Consider the following 25639-nt stretch of genomic DNA (forward strand, 5'->3'; position numbering starts at 1 on the left):
AAAATTAAATAATATAAAATTTATTCCACGAGTACATTTTCATACATGAATCATATTGGGAGGTCCGAATCGACTATTTGTACTTTGAAAATGAAAATATTGATCCGTAGTAATGGACAAATCTGCGCTATGCATAACAGTGTAGCCTCATTCAAAGGACATTATAGTACTCTATAATGCACAAGTGAGTATGGTGGCTATTGTGAGATGCCACATATTGGGGGCTCAGAGCTACCAGATTATGGTCCTTTGGTAAGATAAATATCATTTAGACAGCATTGTACTGCATTCCCTGTGTCTCCTATCCTGTGAGTGGGTTGGTTTGATATAAAATTGTTCTTTTGAGAAGAAAATTACCTGGTTGCTTTCGATTCAGCAGATCATTTGGTGAAGTTTTTTTACTTTGTGAGGTTTGAATTGAAAGTAAAGGAAAATGGAACCTATGGCACCCTGTGCTATTAAGAAGACCTAAACTCCGTCATCCTTGTATAATAAATCAATTTCCATGGATTCCTTGTAAATTAAAATTGCTTTCCATAGATAGCTAGAAACCAGAATTGATCATGGGGTTCACAAATTGAAACCATTAAACTAGTGACAATAGAAATGATCTGTCAATAATTACTGTTAATCATGAAAGCACCTTAAACTCATTACACACATATGCAAACATTCTACAAAAAACATTTTCTCTTTTTCTGTTCTTTGAAATGCTACAGAAAAGATATGACTCCCCATTACAGAATCGGTGTAAATATAATCTGGATCCCCACATATAGGTCTGTCAAGTTGAGTCCAAAGTCCCAGTTGACAAGTTAAACAATAAGACTAAGGTTGTCATAATTCTTCATGAGTTGCATAAATTATGGAAATAATGTACAAAAAATAAAGTAGGTCAAATCCTATCTCGCAGCTGGACCTGACACTATATTTCCCATCTCATATGTCTGACTAACCTCTCCCACACCACTAGGATACGTGAAAGCATTATCATTCCTCATATACATAGAACTTGTAGTACTACTAGGGTTTGAACTATGACCTTTCTCATTGACAGTCTCAAGCTCCAAGCATTCTTTCAGCTCAGCAACAACATCAGCCATAGTGGGTCTTTGAATTGAGGTATGAGAAACACACCGCAATGCCAGATCAGCAACTTTCCACACAGAGTTCACGTCATATTCTCCTTGCATGTTGGCATCTACAACATCTTCAATGTCTCCTTTGGAGAGCCTCTGACGGACCCATTGTACAACATGACCCCCTTGTGGGCCCGCAATTATTGGGGGCTGTCCCGTTACGAGCTCAAGTAGAACAACTCCAAAGCTGTATACGTCACTTTTCTCGCTGAGCTGGTATGATGTGTAGTACCTTGAAAGTAAGAAACAGATACTTAGTTAACTGAAAATTAAGAAACACGTTTAAATATTCATGCAATATTAATAAAAAAATTCTGACCAAATTTATAATCTTTTTCTTATGACCAGTCGAACCATAACTTCACACTTTTCCATAGTATCCTATTATCCTACAACTAGATGGCTCTTTTGAAAATATTTAAATTTCAATACATTTATGTAATAGAATGAACCATAAATACTGATGATGAATGGTCATACTCTGGATCTAGGTATCCCGGAGTTCCAACAACAGCAGTGGAGATATGAGACTGGACATCATTGTTGAAAGCCTTTGACAGGCCAAAGTCGGCAATTTTTGCCTCTAACTTTGAATTGAGGAGAATATTGTTGGTTTTGACATCCCTGTGAATTAGAGGAGGTTTGCATGCCTTGTGTAAATACTCCAAACCTACATTTCATAGAAGGACACATCAACAATTTTCTTTTCTTTACACACTCATCAAATAAAAATTTAAAAGCTGACCTTGTGCAGATTCTAGTCCAATTCTCAGTCGATTTTGCCAATCCATTGGTTTTGCTTCTGCAGCAGGTCCTGAATTTGATATTTAAAAGCCAAATCTTTAATTAAATTGTCCTTGGTGTGTTTTATCTCTCTTTTAGTTGTCAATGGTAAATTACCTCTGAGCTTGTCTTGTACGGTCCCCTCAGGCATGTATTCGTAAACCAGTGCAGAGTATTCTCCATCCTTACAGTAACCGATCAAAGACACAAGATTCCTGTGGTGAACTCTTATCAAGTGTTGTGCCTGTATAAATTCAATTCTTAGTGCTGTTATTTTTCCTTTGTTGCATTATCTTATGGTAAATTTATTGAGAAAAGAGCAAAAGATAAAATTAAACAAAAAGGGAACACTGTATGCTACAAAAAATGGTGCAGTAAAGATAAATATAAATCAATCAAACAGAACTACATATTCTTCCAATGAACAAACGAAAAACAAAAGATAAAGAATTAATTACCTCACCGAGGAACTCGTTGATTCCCTGTGCAGCAGACTCTGACCTCATTTTCACTGCAACTGGAGTTCCATCTTCAAGATACCCAAGATATACCATCCCAAACCCGCCTTTCCCTATGCCTTTCTCAAAGTCATTTGTTATAATCTTCAACTCTTTATGAGTGAAACGCCGGTTATCCAGTTGCAATGAATTATCTTCGTCATAATTCCCTTTAGCACTACTGGCTCGTGGCCTCACATAGGCATCTATGTTTCATTTTTTATTTAATTAGATGTTTGGTGTTCATTTATAAATGGAAAGACGCTAAAAACTTGTCCAATTATGAAATGTAATAGTATATAAAACTGAAATTACTAAAATATACAAGTTCTCAAAATAAAATGCTTTGATTAAAAAAAAAAATTAAGAGGTAGGTGAGGTTTCATGATAGATAAATGCTGGAAAGGGTTAAAAAAAAAAAGGCAATATACAAGTTCAAAAGTTGTTGATAATTACCATGTGGTCTTCTTCTTTTTCTTAGCACAATAAATAGAACCACAATGGAAATGACTACGACTGTAACAGTTACACCTGCGATAACACCTGATTTGTTCATCTTGTTTTCTGACACAAAACCACTCAGGCTTGATGAGTTATTACTACTAGATGGACTAGAGCCACTGACAGGTCCAGGGCCATTGCTTCCATTATCATTGGCTCTAGAATTGCCAGGGAAAACAATATTAGTGTGAGATATTTATAATATAATTAGGAGTGATATCTTTTAGCAAATTTCATGTGCACGTGCAACAGATCAAAATACCAATTCCACAATAACATGGTAAATTCCATCACTGCCTTCTCTCATCTTAAAACTATCCCTGGTCCTTCTAGTCTAGGAACATACTTTGGAGTGATATCTTTTGGGCATAATTTGAACAAAATATGATATATTGAGAATGAGGACTTTTGCTGATAAATTCTGATTTGCAAGGTTACACGTGATATTTTAGACTTTAGAGGTAATCCTTCAATTCTCCTTTTGTATTTTGATTCAGTAGCTCAGGTACGTCAGTTTCAATGGTTGCAATACCTTAATGTTAGAGTTCCATCTTGTGACTTCTTTTGAAGAGCTGAAGGAACAGATCCACTAAGCTGGTTAAAGGATAAATCTCTGTATAGAAAAGATCATATAAAATCGTTAAATTAATAGAACAGTTCTTAATATAAGCTAAGTGAAAGATGATTTAAATACTTACAGGAAAGTGAGCACTGGAAAGAGTGCCAGAAAATCAGGTATAGGCCCTGTTAAGTTGTTGTGAGATAAATCCCTGAAAATAAAGATTGTTCATAGTTAATAATTATGCAAAACTCTTATGCCTAAAATGGAATCCTCATTTGGCAAGGTTCTTATCCTTGTATAAAATATGTACTAAACCAGGCCAAGTAATAGTGCTGTTGCCGCTCCCTAATCTTGATATTTAATTAATATATTTCCTATTAATTAAAATTTTGAGGGAGGGGGTACCAATTGACTCCACTCCCTATCTAGGGGCCTCCAAATAAAATAACGGCCCCTTTTTTTTTCTTTTTTTTTTAAACGACACAGAGATCAAAGTTTTGCCAATTTTCAAATGGAGTAAAGAAGGCCTCGCCAATTTCAATTGTTTTTTTTTCTATTTAAACGGCACAGAGACCAAGGTTTTTTTCTTTTTCTTTTTCAGTTAATAAAATTTCTGTAAAAATAAAAAAATGAGGCTACTATTTTATTTGGAGGCCCCTAGATAGGAGCCATAGGGCCAATTAGGGGTGTACAACGGGCGGGTCGATGATATTTTATTAAAATTTGAATCCAACTCGATTACACTGGGTTAAAAAAATTGTTTACTTGACCCACCCATAACCCAACCCAACCCATTTTTTTTTTATATACGGGTTATTACGGGTTATACGGGTTATACGGGTTATACGGGTTATACGGGTTAGACAGGTTAAACAGGTTATAATTTAGATCGAAAATCTATTATATATCTTTTTACTATTTTTATTAAAACTAGGTACAAATAAAAGTGACAAATATAAATAAAATAGATGTTTATTAGTGATAACAAGCGATTATTAAGTCAAAGCATTATTTAATTTAAAATTTTCTTTTTAATACGATAAATCAACAAAATTGATGTCTATCAGTGCACAGTCCGAGGCTAATTAATTTGAACAACTTAGCCAAAACATAGGATATTATTTTTTTTAAGAAGAAATTTTAGTTAGGATACAGTAACCGAAGTAATTTAAAAATTTAACTGAACCACTGCATTTAAACCGAAAAAATCAGACACTTAATCCAAACTTTTTCAGTTCAATTGAAAACTAAATAAAACATTAGAAAATTTAGCTATCTCGAAATGTAGAAACGTAGATTTGTCAACGGGTATAAACGGATTATTAAGAGCAAATCCATGACCCGACCCAGAGTAACTGATTTGTCAAAATCCAATCCGTACCCGACCTAGTAACATCTCAACCTGGTAAAATACGAATCGGGTAGGATGGGTCAAACGGGTCGGGTGGGTCGACAATATTTTTGTACACCCCTAGAGCCAATTAGGAGCCTTCAGTCTTTGGGGCTGCAGAGACGTTTGATGATTTGGGTATTTTTAGAATTCTGAAAATTCTCATCAAACATGAGTGTTTTGATTTATTTATATTTTATTATGGTATAAATAAAAATTTCAGGTGATATGCGAATTCGAAAAGAACCTGGGTATAAGGGACTATCGGTCCCTTCATTCATTCACCTCTCGAATTAACCTAATCGGATATGTTTGGGTCCCATTTGATCAGGCCCAAATTTTTAGCTGAATTGGACCCACCAACAACAGTTACCAACTTGGGCTGACTTAAACTTGATTTATTGATTGATTGCTCCCAAGAAAAACATGATTTATACAAGGAATTGGGTTCTATTCAGAGTACTTTGAACAAATTTGATCAAAGCCAGACCCAAATTGTCAGATCTACATTGAGATTGGTACGAATAATATATAACTTATTTAAACGGCTCCATGAATCTAAACTGTTCACGTGTATTTTGACACATATCAGACAACTTAAGTCCGGTTTTGGATGACTTTATGCAAAGCTTTGGACAAAACCCCATCCTTTACAGAATTACAGGGCACCGACGCCATACCATCTTTGATCTCTGAGAATTGTGTAATGTAATTCTTTTTGCTATTTTTGGTTTAATCAAGCAAAAAAAACTTACAGAGACTGAAGCTCCGTAAAGTTGGAAAAATAAGTCGCAATCCCACCACTCAATCCAGTGGACGACAAGTTTCTGCAGGTCAAACGAGAACAAATGAGAGCAAAGTAATTGTGACTAAAAGAGAAAAAGAAAAGAAAAGGGAGGGGGACAGCGGTTTAGGGTTTCCTAAATCAAGAATGAGAGTATGAGACACTCAAGCTTATTGTCTCATTGTTGACCTGTTCAAGAATGCACAGAGACTTAGGAGCTACATTATATTTGCCAAGCAAATCCAAATCATTTCTTCTTAGTAGTTAGTAGCTAGTTAGCTACATTATAATTTTTAAGATGCATTACTCTTTGAATGAATTAAAAGATAAAAACTTACAAAGAGATGATACGAGGAGGTGTAGCAATCCCGTAATTGCATGTAACTCCAGTCCACAAAAGTACTTTTGGATTACAAGGATCTCCTGTCCAGTTCTTCTTCAGTAGATACTGTTCTCTGATTGCCATTATGGCAAGAACTGATGTTTTTTTTGGATTAAATGACAAGAAAACTATAAATTAAAAAATTTTCATTTATTTTTTGCATTACCTGCAAGGAATCTACTTGCCATTATGGCTGGAAATGTTTCTAATTATAACGTTCATAGATGAATTGTTAAATTTTCTCATCTGCCCTTGTTAATGCTGTGAAATTCTATTTCTCTAATACTGATCAAGTTTTTTTAAGAAACTACATAATATATAATAAAAAAAATTAAAAAAAAAAGAGAGAAAAGATAAGATAAATTTGCAATTGAGGAAAAAAGAACAAAAACCTACAATCGCTGCTGTCTGTAGGCAAATCGGCTGTCGGTAGAACTACAAATATCTCAACTGCATTTAGTATCGGTGCCAATGTGGCATTGTCGGTTGGTTGAAGCAATACATTATACTGTGTATAGCTAGTTGGCTGAGTATACCCATAAACTTCACTAGTCATTAGATACTGGGGCACAACCGGAAAATCATACCACGTATATCCATTAATGGAAATGCTAAACTCCCTAAGTTGGTCGGTGCTGTTGCCGCTGCCCTTCTTGGGTGGCTTTTTCGGGTCTGGCCCTGGGTTAGGTGAAGGAGGCGGCACTAACTCTGCAAAGTACATTACAACAAAATATGTCGGGGATTTGTATTCCAATTCTATCACCCAGTAGAAGCGGATCTGATAGCCTGGATCGTTGGAGGAACCAGATTGCATCACCATAGAAGGTGCCTGAAACATGTCATTTGGGGGGGTTTTCACAGGGGACGTTGTATTCACTTGGGTCCAGCTGCTTGGACTGTTGAACGGCTCCCAAATTCGGTCAAGTGGGTCAGCTGGGTACCTTGAACGATACACATTCAATTTGTGAGAAGTACTGAGAATTGAGAAAGAACATGTGCCAGTAGCAAATCTGGTTTTCTGCCTAGGATTTCCAACTAAATTTGAGAACCTTTTCCAATGTGCTAAGAAACCTTGCATAAGAGAAACCAAAATGAAAATTAAAATGGATGCTACATTTACCTTACCAACACAGAGTCATCTACTCCGGCATTCAGCCGCCGATGAAGCGACATTGAAACTGAAGAATTTGCCACCGCAGGATACAGACCAGGCTTAAGTGGCCTCAAATCGAGGCTAGATATGAACGGTGTTCCTTGACCCTTATCCAGAAGGCAAACTTGTACATAGTTGTTTGTCACAATGGTAATTACTTCCGCAATATATGCAAAAGATGCATCACTGATGTTCATTCTTCTCCAGAAGTTCACACCGATATAGAGATCGAATATTGGGGGCTTACTCAAACCATCATAATCTCCATACATGAAAGTTGCTCTGATCAGATACTTTAACCCAGAAGTCAATGACCTCAAAGTGTAGCAGTTTCGAGGTCCAGTTGGGAAACTCCTGACGTCGTAATAATGCTTTGACACAGCAGATGTTATATAGACGCTGGAAACATTGTGGTTTGTTCCTGTATCTATGTATTGTGCATCTGAGACATAGGTTAAACCGGTGATTTTGTCGATGTAAGTAGAATTTGGTGGAAGCCCGCAATCAATGCTTATGAAACCTGGAGAAGATTTTATACAAAAATTGTTTAGAACTTCAGGTACGTCACAGTGTTTGGAGAAAATAGCTACAATTGTTCAATAGATGATTAGTCATTTTCCTAGATAATGGCATGTTTAATAAAAGAAAAAAAACATCTTATTCACCAAATTCGAAAAACTATTTAAGTACTAAGTTGACTATGATCATGTCTCCATTGGTTGTTTACGACTGTTAAAAAATTGCTTACATTTCCATATGCTGATAAGAGAGAATTAAGTTGAAAATGCAACCATACCAAGAGAGTCAGGCTGGCTAAGAACACCAACAAAGATGTCGACAAGAACTAAGCACCAAAAGGACACCTTGAACTTCATTTTTCTTTCCAGGTTCTCTTGTAATCTTGCTGAGGAAAAAAGTCAATTGAGTAACGATGCTTGAAGCTTCAAATAATGCTCTCTATATGTTCTTACTTATTTGGGAACTTCTCCATTTTCCCCAGTTTAAATTCGCATTTTTTAAATTGGTAAAATAACTACAGATGGTTGGGCTTATTAATTTATTACACACGAGTTATTGAAAATGGCGATAATTAATGGACCAGCTACATTTTCCTTTTTTTGTACTTAACCTTGCAAAAATAAATAAACAACTTTCAAGGGAAACATCAATTTATTGGGTAAAGATTTTAACATAGCAACTATGACTTCATGCAGCGAACGAAACATATGAAGTGCTGTTCTGATTCTATTGATGGCAAAGGCTTCTATGGACATATTGCCACACCCACAGGCTAGATGTGTGAAATGCAGAGATTCAGGGTTACATATACAAATTTTCAGAATTATAAATTATCTCTCGGACCAATCCAGTTTGCACGTCCCTAAATTTTTGTTGTTGTTGTATAAGCAGTTACATCATCCACAATTATACAAGCGAGGATTGCACGTTGATGGAAGTCTAAAAGTCTATTCTCTAAAAATTCAAAGCATCATTGACCATGTCCTGACTAATTAACTCAATGTGTTTGTGGTCCGGATCGCTCTGAAATAAATAATATAAAAAAACTGGTTTTGCGGCATAATCATATATATAATGGAACACCATTCTTTTTTGCCGTACATATATTATTTCATATATTAAGTACGGTTTTTTTATTGCTAATGTTTTGTTTCATCAACATTTTTTTGTAGAATGTGCATCTTATTTTTTACTATAGTATTGTTTTGACTTTTTCTATTTGAGGTCTTTTGTGGTCTACGGAGATATAAAATTGATAATCACCTTAATTAGACTGCTCTAAAAATTTAAGTAGAGGGGGATGGGTAGGGGTGCAAACAGATAGAATATTATCCAACTATATCTGAATCTATATCTGAAAATTAGATACGATTATCCGATATCTGAATATCTATGTAAATACGGATATGGATATAGTTTTAAATTTTAATTATTTGTATCATCTGAATAGTAGATATATATATTATATATTTTAATATATATTATGGAAAAAAATATTGTTATTCACTATTATAAAAAAAACGGATATCTGATCAGTTCCATATCCAAAAAATAAGCAGATACGGATATGATTTTACCATTATTTGATCTGTATCCGATCGGTTTGCACCCCTAGGGAGACGATGGAAGGAAAGGGGTGGAAGGGAAAAAAAAATGGTAAGAAAGGGGTCAACTCATAGGCACTTGCTTGATCTAGTGAAGGATACGGAGGGAAAGAAGGTTAAGAAATAGTTTTGTTGTTTTAACTTCTATTTTATATGTAAATATGACTATTTTGCTCTTACCTCTTTAAAAAAAAAAAGCTTTTCAATTACATAGCATGTATAAGGCACAACCAATCATCCGTCTTTACTCTTTTGAATATTTTCTGGGTCAATCTTTGAATTAAATTAGACATGACCATCCAATGCTCTCGTAGCATGATGCCTCCTGTAGCATGATGTCTCCTGTAGCATTATTGTCTAAATTTGCAAATCCTCTTGTAGCATGATGATAAACTTTATGATCTTCATTTTCATAATCTTTATGATCTTCTTGATTCAGCATCCAAATGATATCCAGCCATTTCAAATAACTTGTGTGAATCATCCATCAGATCATCATGTATCAACTTATTCTTTATAACTCGCGTAGATCATGTAACATATTATCTTGTACAACTTATCACGTCAACTTATCATGATATGTATGTTTGACTTGCTTTGATCTTCGAACATAACAATTAAACCTGCATACATCTCAAACAAAGAAGCTGTAAAATTCAATATTTATATGTTTTGCAAATTAGTCAAACAGTACAGAAGATTGCTTACAACAACACATAAATATAGGCGAGATTGAATGGAGGAAATAAATCTCCTATGAAAATATGTAAAAAATGGGTGGATGATGAGAGAAAAATAATATATATTTTTTTTATTTGTAAGACAAGTGTTGATATGTAAAATTTTAAGTATGTACGGAAAAAAAATGAAAGTTGAATTTGATTAAAAAAAAAGTTACGAAAGTTCCAAATCAAAAGTAGGTTGGAATTTTTTTAAAGAATTGGAGATGGGAGACTAGATAATATACTAAAAAGTTAATTAGTATAATAAAATTCCAGAAGAAATCTTGACTTAGTACATTGAATGTATCATAGTATTAGTTATTATATATATCTTGTATATGTTAAAGAAAAGTTAATATTCAATTGCTATAACTGAAAATATATAATAAAATCAAAATGTTAAATTAATATGGTTCACAACTTATTCCTCACTGAAGGCTTTCCGGTAAATTATATTTTTGGTATACACTCCTGAGGAATCATATTTTTTTAGTTAATAGAATAGTAACTAGCAAAAATACTCCTTCAAATTTCAAATTTATGTCTTAGTTATAAAAAGTTAAGTTAAGACATAACACATAAATTTAGAAGGTCCTAATTTTTTTTGTCCAATTTTATTGTAAAAACAAAATTTGTAGATTGTACACTCCTCTCTCTTTTGAACGCTTCAAAACAAGTTAAAACTTGCCAATATTAATTTGATCATGTTTAGAATGATAAGATTTAACTTATACAAATAAATGATCAAATAAATAGTGATAACAACAAATGTGGTGTATTATATATATTAATTTGGAATGGCACATATATTGAATAGAATATAATCATGTTTATTTATATGAGATCATTAAATGATAAATAACATTTCTTCAATGATAAAAAAAAAGAAAAAAAGAAATGAAGACTTGACCTTCCTCAAAAAAGAAACCAATTAGTTATCAATCAATTCAAAATTTTCTTAAATAACATTTAAAAAAAATAAAATCAATCTAAAAATTGAGTATCTGATAATCAAATCAAATAAGTGTGATAAGTATGTGTTTAAACAGATTAAGACTTTTACACATTAACAATAATAATATAAGATACATACAATAAAAAGCAAACTATTTGATCTGAGAGTTGATATTCAATTAGAAATTTTATTTTTAAATAATAGTTATTTGCGTATTATGACAAGAGATAATAATAATAATAACAAGGTAAAATCACCGTATTAATTTTTGGAGATAACATTTCCATTTCTATTTCACCCAACCTTGAACTCAAAGAAACCATGTTGACTTAAAATGAAAAGTCAAAACTCATATCCTGATATATATGTACCTAGAACTCACTTTGTAAAGTAGAAAACAAGTGAGAGATCGGATATATATTTCAGGGTGGCACTCAATTTTAGCTTGAAGATTTATAAAATCTACCTTGTAAAATATATCCCAGCAACTGAACGATCTATAGAAAGGTAAAATGTTATGGAATAATTTAGATTAAAAAAAAAAAGCTGCTAATCCATTCATATTGTGTTTCGAATTACTGATTTCAATAGTTAATTTATTAGAATATGGGCGAGATTAAATCCTTCAAATAAAGTGTAATTTTCTAGTCAGAATGCGGAAGCACTATTTTTCAATAACAATCCGCATTTCCATTTGAGTGATTTTTTTCTGTCAGTGCCATAGACAGACACTTGAACCGTTTTGAAACATTTTGTGACCTCATTGCAAAATGCAAACTTAGAGGGTCTGGATTCCTAAAGTAACTCAAAATTTGAAGTCAAAACCCGGATCAATTCTGTCCGAAGGAGAAATTACGGGAGCTTTTTAATATTAACGCATATTCTAATCGAATGGTCCAGATCTATATTGTTGCATAGCCCTAACAGTAATCAGTAATCACCATTTGTGGGACCCGTGGTACTTGTCAGAACCAACCAATTTATTACTGAAGAAATTTGGCGGGTTCACCTTGGAGACAGGTAAGAATTATAATGGTCCATCAACTCTGAATCTGTGATTCTTTCTCCACTATCATCACGAATAGTCTGCAAATCAGGAAATGTTCGTCCTACTATAAAATAAAATAATTATCCGGATTTAATTCAGCGGAATTAAAAAATCGTGATTCAAAATAATTTGAGTGTAATTTGAGAATAATTTGGAATTATCCTTATAAGATATCTCAGTCCCATAAAAGAGTAAAAACAAAAATCGGAAATCTTTTTGCAAATAATTCTTAAAATTCTTAAATAATTTAGTCAAAGTTCGATCAACCGAATAATTCGGTGTTTAGTTTGTTATTATCAAAAAAAGAAATTATTCATGAATATTGTGACTATGCTCCATAATCCATAATTAGGTTTTTTTTTTTTTTTTTTTTTTTAAATAGTTGACAGCGGCTGTCAAGCTTGTACAGTAAAATTAAAACAAATTACAAACCAGTCCTTGCGGAGTGTTTCAACAAAATCTAAACCACATAGCACCATCTTGCAAAATCGTCCTTCCCAACACATCTTGCCGGACTCTTTTTCCTCTGAAAATCACCCCATTTCGGTGGTGCCACAACCACCAGCACGTGCATATCATTCGATTTACCCATTCTGCCTTACTCATAGTTCCCTGTGAACTGACTTCCGCCCACGAGAGCTCCCAGATTTCTGGTACCGATAGCGTCGGTATCAAAGCCGAAGTAAGCAACTTCCTGCCAATTGTGGATTGAATGAACATCCATAGTGACCTCGCATACCGACAGGTAAAGAGTAGATGAGAGATCGTTTCCGGGACTGGAACACCACAAATAGGACAGTTTACATCGCAATTCATATGCCTTCTCTGAAGAACTTTCTTTGTCAGTACCTTGTCATTGATCATTAAGTAACCAAAGATTCGAACTGACAGGGGAACTTTGGCGGACCAGACCTCTTGGAATGGCCAAGCCGTTTTACCTCCTTCTGATAAAACTTTGTAGATGGATTTTGAAGAGTACACCCTGCTACCAGTAAGACACCATCTTAGTTCATCCTTTTGATCGGTGAAAGAAATCTCGAATTGTGGTGCCACAGAGTGTATGAGAGGCATTGCATCTCTGAGTGATAGTGTTGACATTGGAGGTGTATTGCTGTCATGAAAGTTGATAATTGGAATTCTATCCCAAGTATCAAACCAGAAGGAGATATTCCTGTCATTCCCGATAGCCCACTCAGTACAGAGGTGAAATAATGGCTTAAGTTTAGACAGGCCTTTCCAAAAGAAGGAACCACCTATTCTCCAAATCTTAGGTCCATCTGCGTTTGTTCCTTTATCATACAATTTGATCATGGTGACTGACCAAAGTTCACCTTCAGCCCGGTACAGCCTCCACCACCATCGAAGTAGGAGAGCTTTATTTTGCTGTTGTATATCCGAGATGTCTAAACCGCCAATTGCTTTGGGATATCGACAAGAGTCCCAATCAAGAAGGAACATGCCTCTTGCACCATCAACCCCCCTCCCCCAAAGAAAGTTTCTTCTAATCCGGTCAAGTTTTGCAATCACCCAAATTGGTAAAATGAAACAGCTCATGAAGTAAATTGGAGTTGACGAAAGAACCGAGTTTAGGAGCTGTAATCTACCCCCCCTTGTCAGAAACTTCCCGAGCCAGCCTTGCAATTTTTTTTGCATATTTTCCACCAGGGACATGTAGCATGATCTTGATGGTTTCTTAACTGTCAAGGGCATACCCAGGTAAACCATTGGAAGCTCAGCCACTGCACAGCCAGTGATTGCTTGAAAACGCAAAATTTGATGTTGGTCCAGGTTAAAAGGCACAATAGCACTTTTTGCAAAGTTGACTCCTAGTCCCGATACTTTAGAGAATAACCTGAGAAGTAACTTGAAATTGACCACCGTTTCATCATCCGCTTTGATAATAAATGCAGTATCATCGGCATATTGAAGGGCCGAAATTGGATTATGTATCCTTGGGGAGAGCCTAGAGGAGGAGATGGAGTTCATATTAGCCACCATGCGTTGAAGGACATCCACCGCAATGTTGAACAAGAGAGGAGATAGTGGATCTCCTTGCCGGAGACCCCTCTTATGGCTAAAATAATCCGAGCAGGTTCCATTCATCACAATCCGAGAAGAACTCGAGGATAGTAGATTGGTGACCCAAATAATCCACTTTTTCGGGAAGCCCCTGCCATGCAGTACTTTAAGCAAAAAGGTCCAATTAATTGAGTCAAAGGCTTTAGCAAAGTCAACTTTTGCAAAAATTGCTTGATAACCATGAGATGACAGGTATTGCAAAGTTTCCCTTGTTGAGAGGAAATTTTCTGCAATGTACCGACCTCTCATGAAGGCGGTCTGTTCCATAGAGATGAGATCAGGCAGGACTTTTGCTAGGCGATTTGCCAACAGTTTAGAAATTAACTTTGGGATGATATTGATAATGCTAATAGGTCTGAAGTCCTTTGTTCTTGTAGCCGAATCATTTTTTGGTATAAAAATCACATTAGCTCTGTTAACATTAGTGAGATCTAACCGGCTTTCGGCAAAGTCATGAACTATCTTCATGATGTTACCTTTCAACGAAGGCCAGAATTCCTTAAGGAATTCATTGGGCAAACCATCTGGACCGCAAGCTTTATTGGAAGCTAAGTTCGAAACCGCCAATGAGACTTCATTCTCAGAGAAAGGAATGGCCAGTTGAGTGAGGTCAGAGCTGTCAGGGTATAGTTTGAGCACATCTAAATCCAGCACCTGGGAGTCAGAACCTAGGAGATTAAATAAATCCTTGAAAAAAGCCTCTCGTATTGCCTTCTCATCATTGAGTGTGATCCCTTCGTGCTGAAGCTCCACCACCGTGTTCCTTCTTGCCCGTGCCGAAGCAAAGTTATGGAAAAAGGAAGTATTCCTATCTCCAAATTTGAGCCATCTACATCGGGACCTTTGATACCACTTCATCTCTTCAAAATTGGCCAACTCAAATACTCTCTCTTTGAGTTTGATTCTCAGCCCAAATTCCCTTTCATCAAGGTTTCTTTTTTCCTCTATTCGGTTAAAAAATAGAACCGCTTTTTTACAAAAATCAAGTTGCTCATTGATCTTACCAAACCGTTCCAAGTGCCAGGATCGCATGTCCTTATGCATCATATTGCATCTTTCTGTAAAAGCACTCAGCCCCTGTGAGGTGTCATCCTGCCAGTACTGTTGCACTGTTTGGTGAAGCTGAGGATCGGATCTGTGCAATAAATAAATTGGGACCATTCTTTTATATTGAAGACATCTTATAGTTTTTATTTTTTTTTTATAATATTTGACAGAGGCTGTCAAATTACATCTTATAGTTTTTATAAGTAACGAATTGAGTTTGGTCAGAATGAAATTAGTCTGGACTCTGGACTATTTGTTTGTTTGTTTTTTTAGTGTACTCATACAAATTTTTGAAATAGCTAATTTTCTCATAAAAATAATATAATATCCAATATATCCATAAAAATTAAAATTCTTTCTTTTATCTCCTAAGTATGAGTTTAATTCGTCAGATAATTAATTTTATTTAAGCGAACAAGAAAAAAGAAGAAATAAGCAGAGTCAGCAGCCTTGCATTCTTATTTTTGCCAAAGTATCATTCCTATGTTTGTTTTAAAAATAACTAAATAAAAATTATATAAATAAAAAGGGATTGAAGAAAGAATTTTAAGTTTTTATGGGGATAATGGATATCATAGTGTTTTTATGGGAAAATCGACTATTTTGAAAGTTTGTTTGAGTATACTAGAAATTTTGCCAAAATTAAATGGGATGTACATCAAATCTTGAATACATACTTGTAAACATCGAAAAAATAATTATCTACAATTTAGAGATGCTTTAGTCAAAGTAGTCAAGTTAATCAATTGTTATGAATGCTTTAACTTCATTTTAATGACCATAATTGATTTTAGTGAACAGTACCGTATAAGAAAGGGGCTAATCCCTTGTCTAATTACTATACAATTTAGAAATTAGATGGCCACTTTTTTGGGATCATTTTTTTCTGTTCTCCAGCCACATGTAGTTTGGATGCATTAACCAATAAATTACAGGGACTGGAACTCTGCTCCCAACAAATTAAAATTTAATGGACTGCCAATTGAACGCTTGAATGCATGGATTGGGAACCTCTTTACAGTCAAATGACAATTTTTAGCTGATTTCGTTGAGCATTTACTTCTTAGGACATAGGTAGTGACAACAACACTTAATATGATGCCTACTCAATAATTTAACTAGTTAAATTAATTACACATCAAATGAAGATACGAACTGAACTTCAACCAAACCAATTTTTTTGAAATAAGGTAAACAAAAAAAAATCTCACAATCAGTGAATGACCTTAGAAATGTCAATATCAAATCAATTATATACTTTATTACTATATATAGATTATGGAAACTATATATAGAGGAAGAAAAATGGAGGCACAAATGATCTTGCAGATGATGTAATTAATTTATCTAGCAGCTGGTCTTGGTGCCGGTGCCATTTGACCCAAGTAGGCCATCTCTGGAATACTATTGTCACTAACATCACTGATGTAGTTGTTATTCCTGGAATAATTATTCTGGCTGCTGGAGTATGTATGTGTTGTACTTTCACTACCAGTCTCCTCTGTGGCGATCTCGAGATCTAGACTTTCCCTAAGCTCTGTGACAACTACATTCATCGTCGGCCTTTGAGCGGACGTTTTTTCAGTGCACTTACAGGCAAGATCAATGACCTTCCAAACAGAGTTTACATCATATAGGCCATGAATTCTCGGGTCTACTATGGTATCAATATTTCCTCTGGAGAGTCTTTGGCGCACCCATTCCGCCAAATGGCCCCCTTGTGAACCAGATATAATCGGCGACTGGCCTGTGATGATCTCGAGCAAAACAACTCCAAAGCTGAAAACATCGCTCTTTTGGCTCAGTTTGAATGAGGTATAGTACCTGAAGATGTAACAATTAGTTAATTAAGACTTTATGTCTATTACAATTGTCTCTTTTCCAAGCAATACCAACAAGAAAGGAGGTTGTGGTAGGTGTTAAAGAAAAAAAAAAAAAAAAAAATTACTCTGGGTCCAAGTAGCCGGGAGTCCCTACTACAGTTGTTGAAATAAGACTGCTTCCATCCATATTAAAATCTCTTGATAGTCCAAAATCTGCAATTTTTGCCTCCAGATTTGCATTTAAAAGAATGTTGTTGGTCTTCACATCTCTATGAACAAGTGGCGGATTACACCCTTTGTGCAAGTACTCCAGTCCTTCATTGTACAGAAAATTTTAACTAGACGTACTATAAGATTTCAATAATGATGCTTTCTATATATGATGCATGTGCAAATATGGTTTAACTGTAGTTTAATGCTTTCTATGTTGTTTCAAATTCGGGAAAATCTCCTGCTCATAGTCATAGATGAGTGGGACAATCATTCCAAAATAGTCTATTTGTCCATCCATTCATGATAATATTCAGTGTTACGTTTATAATGTAGCATATTTTGTAAGTGTAATGTTATAAAAATCATGTCGATCGCAAATGAAAAACTCAAGGTTTTGTGAAGCTTATTGTGTACCTAGTGAAGATTCATATGCAATTCGAAGCCTTTGTTTCCAAGAAAGAATCCGTGTGTTATCTGCATTCAAAGAATACAGGTATTAATTACAATATCAAAATCTTGGGAAATGATGGAGAGAAATTGAAAAGTACCTCTGAGCTTGTCTTGTAGAGTTCCTTCTGGCATGTACTCATAGACAAGCGCCATGGAATTTTCATCCAGACAATATCCAATCAGAGAAACCAAGTTTACGTGATGAACTCGTGTCAAGTTTTTAGCCTGAAAATTAAATAGGTCAACCAAAACCCTCATGAATTAATTTAATTCAAGGGACTCTTTTACAAGAAATGGAGTTTTGTCTTAAAAAAATTGGACGAAGTCTTATAAAAAAAATCCTATCATATCCATTTGATTCGCGTTGAGATTTGTGCGTATGGATTTGGAACTGCACAAATTTAAACAATTTTGTGAATTTAATATGTCTGTATAAGATTAAAATAAAGAGAATTTAGATCTGACATTGGATAAAATTCTGTCCAAATTTTACAACTTTATTGGTACGTACATGAGAACCCCCACGGTCAGATAGAGGTGATTCAAGTGATGGGAATAAGGGAATAAGGGATTGGATCAGAAAAGTTGAGAACAAGTAATAAAATGGAATAAGGGATTAATTACCTCAGCCAAGAATTCTTTTACTCCCTGAGAAGACGTGTGAGAACGCATCTTCACTGCAACTTGAGTTCCATTTTCCAAATCACCCACATACACACTTCCAAACCCTCCAGTGCCGATGTTACTTCGGAAGTTATTTGTGATTTTTCTCAAATCATTGTAACTGAATTGACGATTCTCAAAATCGAAAAGCTCATGTGCAACGACTTTATTTGATTGAGATGTGTTTGAGTGAGCTTGGCTTGCAATTGTAGCATCATTCCTATAATCAATTTTTGGTTTCGGAAAAGGATTACCTGCATTAATTTATTATAGCATCGATCATTAATTGCTTGCTAGTGGTGTTCATGGATCCATGTATAACTTGACTTTTGACTTTTTGGTTTTTTTTTTTTATAGGTTCTGTGCACAAGTGGTTACCACGCAACATATATATATCTTAATTCTCAAATGCTAATTAACTCAATTAATTCTACATTGTTGCAAGTACAATTCTAAATTAATTTAGAGTGGTTATTACTTTAGAATATGAAAATAAACAGTGAAAGAGAAAGAGGTGAAACTTACATCTGCATCTTCTAAAGCAGCAACACAGCAAAATGAGGAATAGAAGAAGAATTACCACACCTGCCCCAGCAAGCGCTAATGTTGGTACTTTTTTGTGGACCAATGGAAGCTCTGACAAAACAAGCATTCCCCATTAATTACACAATAAATCAAGAAAATTAGGAGAGAAAAATGGTAAATGAAACAATATATAAGTACAGGGGCGGTCCAATGGCTGTCATGTCGGAACCGTCTGATTAGTATATCAAGATCGGTATGTACGTACTTGATCAGACGGCTCCTACTGATGATCTCCCAATTCCAATATTACATTAGTCAATAGTCATAGGGAACTTACGGACAGAACGCGGCACGCCATCGACTCCGTTAATTGCCACGAGCAGCACCAGAAGATTAAGGTGCCATATAACCATTTTAATTTCCTCGACGAGAAATATTTCTTGCTTCTCTAGCTCGCCTAGAAGATTTTTCCTGGAAAAGACAGCTTTTATAACGTGCGACTGTATATATGTTTAATCGTACGTGTTTATGAAGGAGTTGTTCTTTTACCAGGAAATTAATCGTATAAAGAATCTCCATATGTCAATATGATATATATCATCCAAAAACAAAAACAAGGGCACCACGTTTAATTTTAACCTACGAGGTATTAGAAAGGTCAACCGATCGACCCTTTCTCTAGAATTGCATTTTGTTAATTATTAGGTTAAATATTAATTCTCAATTTAAATAGAATTTAATTTTTATGGGTGGAATTTTTAAGCGCACAAAAGACTTTGATAAGAAATTTGGCCAGTAAATAGTCATGCGATCGGACGACTGTACGTACCGATATAATTAACTCAGCGATCGAGGATCATTATATCATATTTTTCCTTTGGTGATGATACTGGTGAATAATCAATGGCAAGAGCTTAATTATATCTTGCATGAATAAAATTATTTAAGCTCGAAATAAACATATAGCTACCGAGCAATTGAACTTGAAATTATATATATTTAGTCGCTTTGAATAATTAGTCTTCATAAGTAGGGCAGCACGTCCTTAATTATATGTCGCCTTTGTTATGTGCTTTTGTTTTGTGCAGTGCATATCAAATAATTATCAAAAGATGGTAAAGCACAACTCATTGGCATTAGGATACATCTTAATAGAGTTGCAATGAAAAATTAAATAGAAGAGAATGAAAATGCAGGAAGTACTGAAGACGGCGTGCATGAGAAGAGACATCGCATAGGTGTATTTTTTTCCATTTCTCTCTCTCTTGTTCTCTTTCTCCATGTCTTTTATCTTTTTTGTTGTTGAACCCGTCATGAGCGGCTAAGTAACCCTTTTCTATTATAAAGATATGTTATCTTGAATTCTTATGAGTTTAATCTAAATGTTTATTTATATTTATCATTTGTGTTTGATTTGAATTCTTTGGGAGATTTACTCTTTGTATCATTACCTAACTTGGTGTGTTTTAATTAACATAGAGATGCGCACTCTATGGTAGGCGTATAGAGTTGACCAGTAGAAATATGGTACAATTATCTTAGATCCAATAAGAGAAATAGATGTAACTGTTGATCTCTTGTGATCTGAAATTCAATGAATATAGATCTGCAGACGAACGTCGCGTTCTATAAACTGATAGTGGGGTAATCTTAATTATTACTATTACTATTACGGAAGGCATGTAGAAAGGACGTAACTGTGAACTTAAACCTTTCTAGTCTTGATAATTGAGACTTATCATTAATATTTATGTGATTGCTTAGGGTCAAACTAGGGTACCATCCCCTTACCAGTCTTACTCAATTAGGGTGTTATAGCGTAATTGTGATTAACACTAGAGTAGGATTAGCAACTCTCAGATTGCATTTGATACCAGTATAGGGCGTGTGAGGTTCTGATCAAACCGTGTGCGATTCTGACTGGAGTGAAAATCAGACGTGTATGGTTGACGCAGGAGGGGGTCCATCAATGCCATTGGTTTTTTACCCATAACAAATGGTCAAAAGTTCAAGGTAATTAAAGCGCTACCACTTGTGACGTACACTATCTGTGCGGAAGCACATCCGATGGTAAAAGGACGATGGCAAAAATATTTTTTGTAGTAGTGTCTAAACCACTATATTTTTCTATTCCTACATATCTACACTCTTTATTCTCACTACTTTTATAATTGGCATATTCTTTTATTCTGCATCTCTTTTCACAAATTTTGTGGAGCTTTATCGGTTCTGCTCATCTGACAAACTCCGCGCTCCAATAACTGTAGCCAAGTTTGATCGAAATGGTATGCTTCACATTGATTCCGGTCCTGTTCCTTTCCCTCACTTCCCTCTCTACTCGAGAAGATAGAGACGACAGAGAAGAAAGATTGTTGTGTCATTTGTTCCAATCAAATTACTTTATACCTTTTTCTCCAAAATTTTAACGGAATATTCTCATTATGCTTAAAATATTAACGGAATATACTCATTTCGTCTAAAATACTAACGAAATTTACCCAACAATTACTTCTAATACCATCAAATTAAGATGTGGATCAAATTGGTCTAGTTCAAAGTTTTCGAAGCAAAAATGAATGTGTGATTTAATAGAGTCACAATGATCAAATACATAAAAGAAATAAGAGTTAGGTTATGGTACTAAGCATAGCACATTTTGGTTCGTACTATGGATGGATATCTTAATTTTTAAAGTTCAAACAATTCATCTATACTGTTCAACATGATCACTATATGAAAATGTGCTTGGATGTCAAAATTTCACATTTTTTAGAATGTTTTTACCAGTGTTCTAAATAACACGCTATATCGATGCTATAGTGGCACTATAGCATCTTCGAACATTAAACGCTACGCTATAGAATAAAAGTGCGATATTTCAGCTATAACCGCTATAACAGTAATAATGATCCACTGTAACGCATAGTGTGTAGCGTGTAGCATGTAATGTATAACGTGTAGAGCACGCTATGGTACATAGGCTTTTATTTCAAGATCCAAACTCATATTTTATTTAAGGATTGAATTTTTCAAGGTCTAGATTGCTTTTTTAAAACATCAAATTATAAATAGTTTATGATATGATATTTAGGTTATTTTGAATAGAAAGAAATAATTAGTTTATGTCAAGATAATTAGGTATTTTGAATAGGAATTTGGACTTTGCACTTATTCAATATAAATATAATAATTTCTTAATCAATTCGATATTACTTATTGTTCTATGAGAATTTAGATAATGTTGAAGAAGAGGTAGCCCAGATAGCTTGTATCCATGATGCCCACTTGATCGGGAAGCCCCTAGCCACAATAACATTAACCAAGAAATCTCATTCAATGGAGTCAAATCTTCTTCAAGAGTATGTGTGAACGGGGACGCCTCTTCTCCATTCTTTCACAAAAGGGGTCTTTGACAGGGGGACCCGCTCTCCCCCATGTTATTTGATATTGTCGTCGATCTGTTTCAATGCATGATCCAGGTTGCAAATAAGGCTCTATCCATCCCTCTATCTGCCAAGATTATGGAATCCATTGTTGCATTTCAATACGCCGATGACACGGCAGTTGTGGCAAACGCGGATATCTCAACACTAATTACATTTAAATTGGTGCTAAGGGTATTCTCTAGTGTCTCTGGACTGGTGGTTAATTATGCAAAAAGTTCCTTTGTCCCAATTAATATCAATCCAGATGACATCTATGTATGCAGAGCTGTACTAGGCTTCTCACAGACTTCCTTTCCGGTCAACTACCTTGGCATGCCTCTAACCATCAAGAGGTTGGGTAGAGCTCTGTATATTCCACTTGTTGAGAAGATTGAAAAGAGATTGGAAGGATGGCAATCAAGACTAATTTCCAGAGGCAGAAGAATACAATTGATCCAATCCGTGCTCTCAACTATCCCAATCTACCATATGCACTGTTTTCTTCTCCCTAAATGGGTCATCAAAAGGATTGATAGAGCTAGGCGAGCCTTCCTCTGGGGAAGCACAAATAGGCCGGTCAATGGCGTCTCACTATGCAACTGGCAGCTAGCGTGCATGCCAAAAAGCATGGGAGGTCTGGGGTTACCCGATTTGCACCTAAGGAATGTATCCCTTATTCTTCGCTGGTGGTGGAAGTCTCATAACGACAGCAACTCCTTATGGAGCTCAATCATCACAAGAATCAGATGGCTGGGGGTATCTGCCATAGGCCCTAAAATCTGGACAAAAGCGGGCTCCTTTTTTTGGAAGCAATTGCAGAACCACAAATACATTTTCCATCTCTCCACCATCTGGATACTAGGAGACGGGTCAATCATCTCCTTTTGGTTCTATAATTGGGGAGAGGATGGAGCAATCGCACAGCAGGGCACAAGGTTACCATGTGCAGCCGTATCCCTGCGTGAAGCCACTGACAGGTACCATTTGACTGAAAACCTAGTCTTTACCGACGCGGAGGATGTTTTGAGTTGGAGATGGACCGCGAATGGGCAGTACAGTGCTAAATCGTTGTATGAGGTACTTACTGCTGCGGGTAGAACTGATTGGCCTTTTAAGAAAATCTGGGAATTCAACATCCCTCCAACGGTAAGAATTTTCATTCACCTTTTGCTCAAAGGTAAAATTCTGACTAAGGAGGTCATGCAGAGATGCCGTTTCAACTGCGATTTGATTTGTGTAATGTGCGCTGCCAATTGCATTGAGTCAGCGGTGCATCTGATATTCCCGTGTAGATTTGCAATAGCTCTATGGAGAAGAGTGGAAGCTTTAACTGGTGTTCGATTGTTGAGGGCCGAAAATTCGGTTCAAGAAACATGGAGGGCCTCCTCTCTGTTAGGACAATCGATCAGAAGATGGCCAATTCTCTTTTCTTGTGTTTGCTGGCATCTATGGAAGTCTAGGAACTCCAGAATTTTCGAGAACAAGGTGAGACCTTTAGATGCTGTTGCGGGATGGTTGGTACATGAGGCAACGCTTTGGGAAAAATTTTGTAGGTAGGTGAATGGGACTCAATTAAATAAGAATTGTTGTGAAGTTTAGATATATTGTGTATGTCTTAACCAGTGGCGGGGGATAGGCTACTCTGGATCAGAGACTTATCTCTAATTAGTTAAGGATGTATGTACTATTCGACAATTCTATGAATGCATATCTGGCAGCCTCTGCCCGATTTTTTAAAAAAATATATAATTTAGATAATATTGATAATTAGTACAATTATGATAACTTTAAAAAAAAATGCTATGCAGAATATCTTTCATTATAGCGACGCTATTCGCGATAACTTCTTTTTAACCTTAGCATGGAATAATCACTATTTAGAACCTTAGTTTTTACTAATTATTTAATAGATACAAAATCACTTGATGTAAATTATAAACAATCCGGAGTAGTGATTTATTTTGTATAAATCTAAAAAAAATATAAATCCTGCAAAATATATAAAATTTGGCCTTCCACTGGATTTTCATATGAAGATCATGATAAAAAGTTCAAATTAACTATCTAAACTTTAAAAATAAGTATATAAACATGTAGTACAGATCAAAATACGCTATGCATAGTAATGTAACCTCACTCAAAAAATAATATATCTTTGTTCCTTATTTCATTCCTTGGAGTGTCCCTATTGTTTATATCAAAGGTTTAAATACCGTTTATCGTGTCATAGGTGGTCTCACTATCAGGGAAATATACTGTTGGATTTGCAAGCTAATACATGTAAGATAATTTCACAGAAGATCCAGAAGTAATTATTTCCAAGAGATGCGCATCCCTCTGTATCTTTCTATTTTGTTATTTGTAGCTGTGTCTAGGTATAAATTATTCAATTACTAAATTTACTTTTGGGTGTTAGATTGTTTCCTGTTCTGTATGGATCGCCTATACATTGTGATAAAATGGAGGCTCCTCTGAGTATCCTGATTATTAAGAATTCTCTTTGTAACAAACATATTTTTTACCAATGAAATAAGGGAGGGAACGGAGATTCAGGGAGTGTCTGTGTTCTCTGTGTTTGTTTATTTTTGACATATACAATTTGTCCTTCTTCTTCGGCGCAGTCCCATTCGATTTGAGTGAAAAGGCGGAGCCGCGGAGGAGAAGAAATGAGAAAGGGGAAGAATTAGAAAGTGCGTACTGCGCAGGAAGGAGAAGAGAGAAATAAATCTGCTGTGATTTCAAAGAATCACAGGGAGACAGCGATTCAAAATCCCTCCCTTCATTTTATGATATACACGAATCTCAAGACAAGCTATTATTTATACACTAATCTTAAGAAAAATGAAAGGAGAGATTTGGAATCACAGGTTCCTACAATTCTTTGGAATCGCAGCAGATTTATTTCCAGGAGAAGAGATGGGTCGGCATGTATTAATTTTACTATCTTAAAAAATTACAATCCAGTCCTTCTTAATTTTACTATTTTTCAACTTTACATTTTTTTTTAGTGAAAGGCCCTTAGTTATGTATTAATTTATCACAAAAAAGTCCAAATTTTGGGAGGTCATATCTGAGCTATTAATTTTACTATTATTTGAATGTAATATTATCTTAATTAATATAATTTTTTTACAAATTATTTTTTTCAATTTTTTCATATTTTTCGGCTACAAAACAAGGCTTCTGCTAAAAATATCTGAGTTACCGATCCGATTCTGGTCGATTCATCCGATTCTAACTCGGCGGTCAAAAATCTGATTCCGATTCTGATTCCGATTTTTTGAACTATGGTTATTGCTCAGCTTATCATGTAATTTTTTTCTGCAGTTGTTCATTTACGTATTTAATATTTATATTCATATGTATTGTTCATAT

The 25639-nt window shown here is 35.1% G+C and overlaps 2 protein-coding genes across 2 annotated transcripts; both read right to left on the reverse strand.

Moving 5' to 3' along the window:
• Positions 1 to 839: 839 nt before the first annotated feature.
• Positions 840 to 8066, reverse strand: LOC144547238 (putative leucine-rich repeat receptor-like serine/threonine-protein kinase At2g19230). Its single transcript, XM_078295823.1, has 13 exons — positions 7988 to 8066; positions 7159 to 7711; positions 6435 to 6979; positions 5995 to 6133; positions 5628 to 5699; positions 3619 to 3690; positions 3453 to 3533; positions 2876 to 3078; positions 2381 to 2625; positions 2040 to 2166; positions 1885 to 1953; positions 1620 to 1809; positions 840 to 1371 (listed from the first exon to the last, which is right to left on the reverse strand). Exons 1-13 carry the CDS (start codon positions 8064 to 8066, stop codon positions 903 to 905), a joined length of 2844 nt encoding a protein of 947 aa, XP_078151949.1. The 3' UTR covers positions 840 to 902.
• An 8442-nt stretch (positions 8067 to 16508) lies between these two features.
• Positions 16509 to 18847, reverse strand: LOC144547239 (receptor-like protein kinase At3g21340). Its single transcript, XM_078295824.1, has 6 exons — positions 18840 to 18847; positions 18276 to 18534; positions 17740 to 17876; positions 17616 to 17668; positions 17114 to 17303; positions 16509 to 16989 (listed from the first exon to the last, which is right to left on the reverse strand). Exons 1-6 carry the CDS (start codon positions 18845 to 18847, stop codon positions 16509 to 16511), a joined length of 1128 nt encoding a protein of 375 aa, XP_078151950.1.
• Positions 18848 to 25639: the final 6792 nt, after the last annotated feature.

The sequence above is a fragment of the Carex rostrata genome, chromosome 31, assembly GCF_964058835.1.
Source record: "Carex rostrata chromosome 31, lpCarRost1.2, whole genome shotgun sequence".
Lineage (NCBI taxonomy): Eukaryota > Viridiplantae > Streptophyta > Magnoliopsida > Poales > Cyperaceae > Carex > Carex rostrata.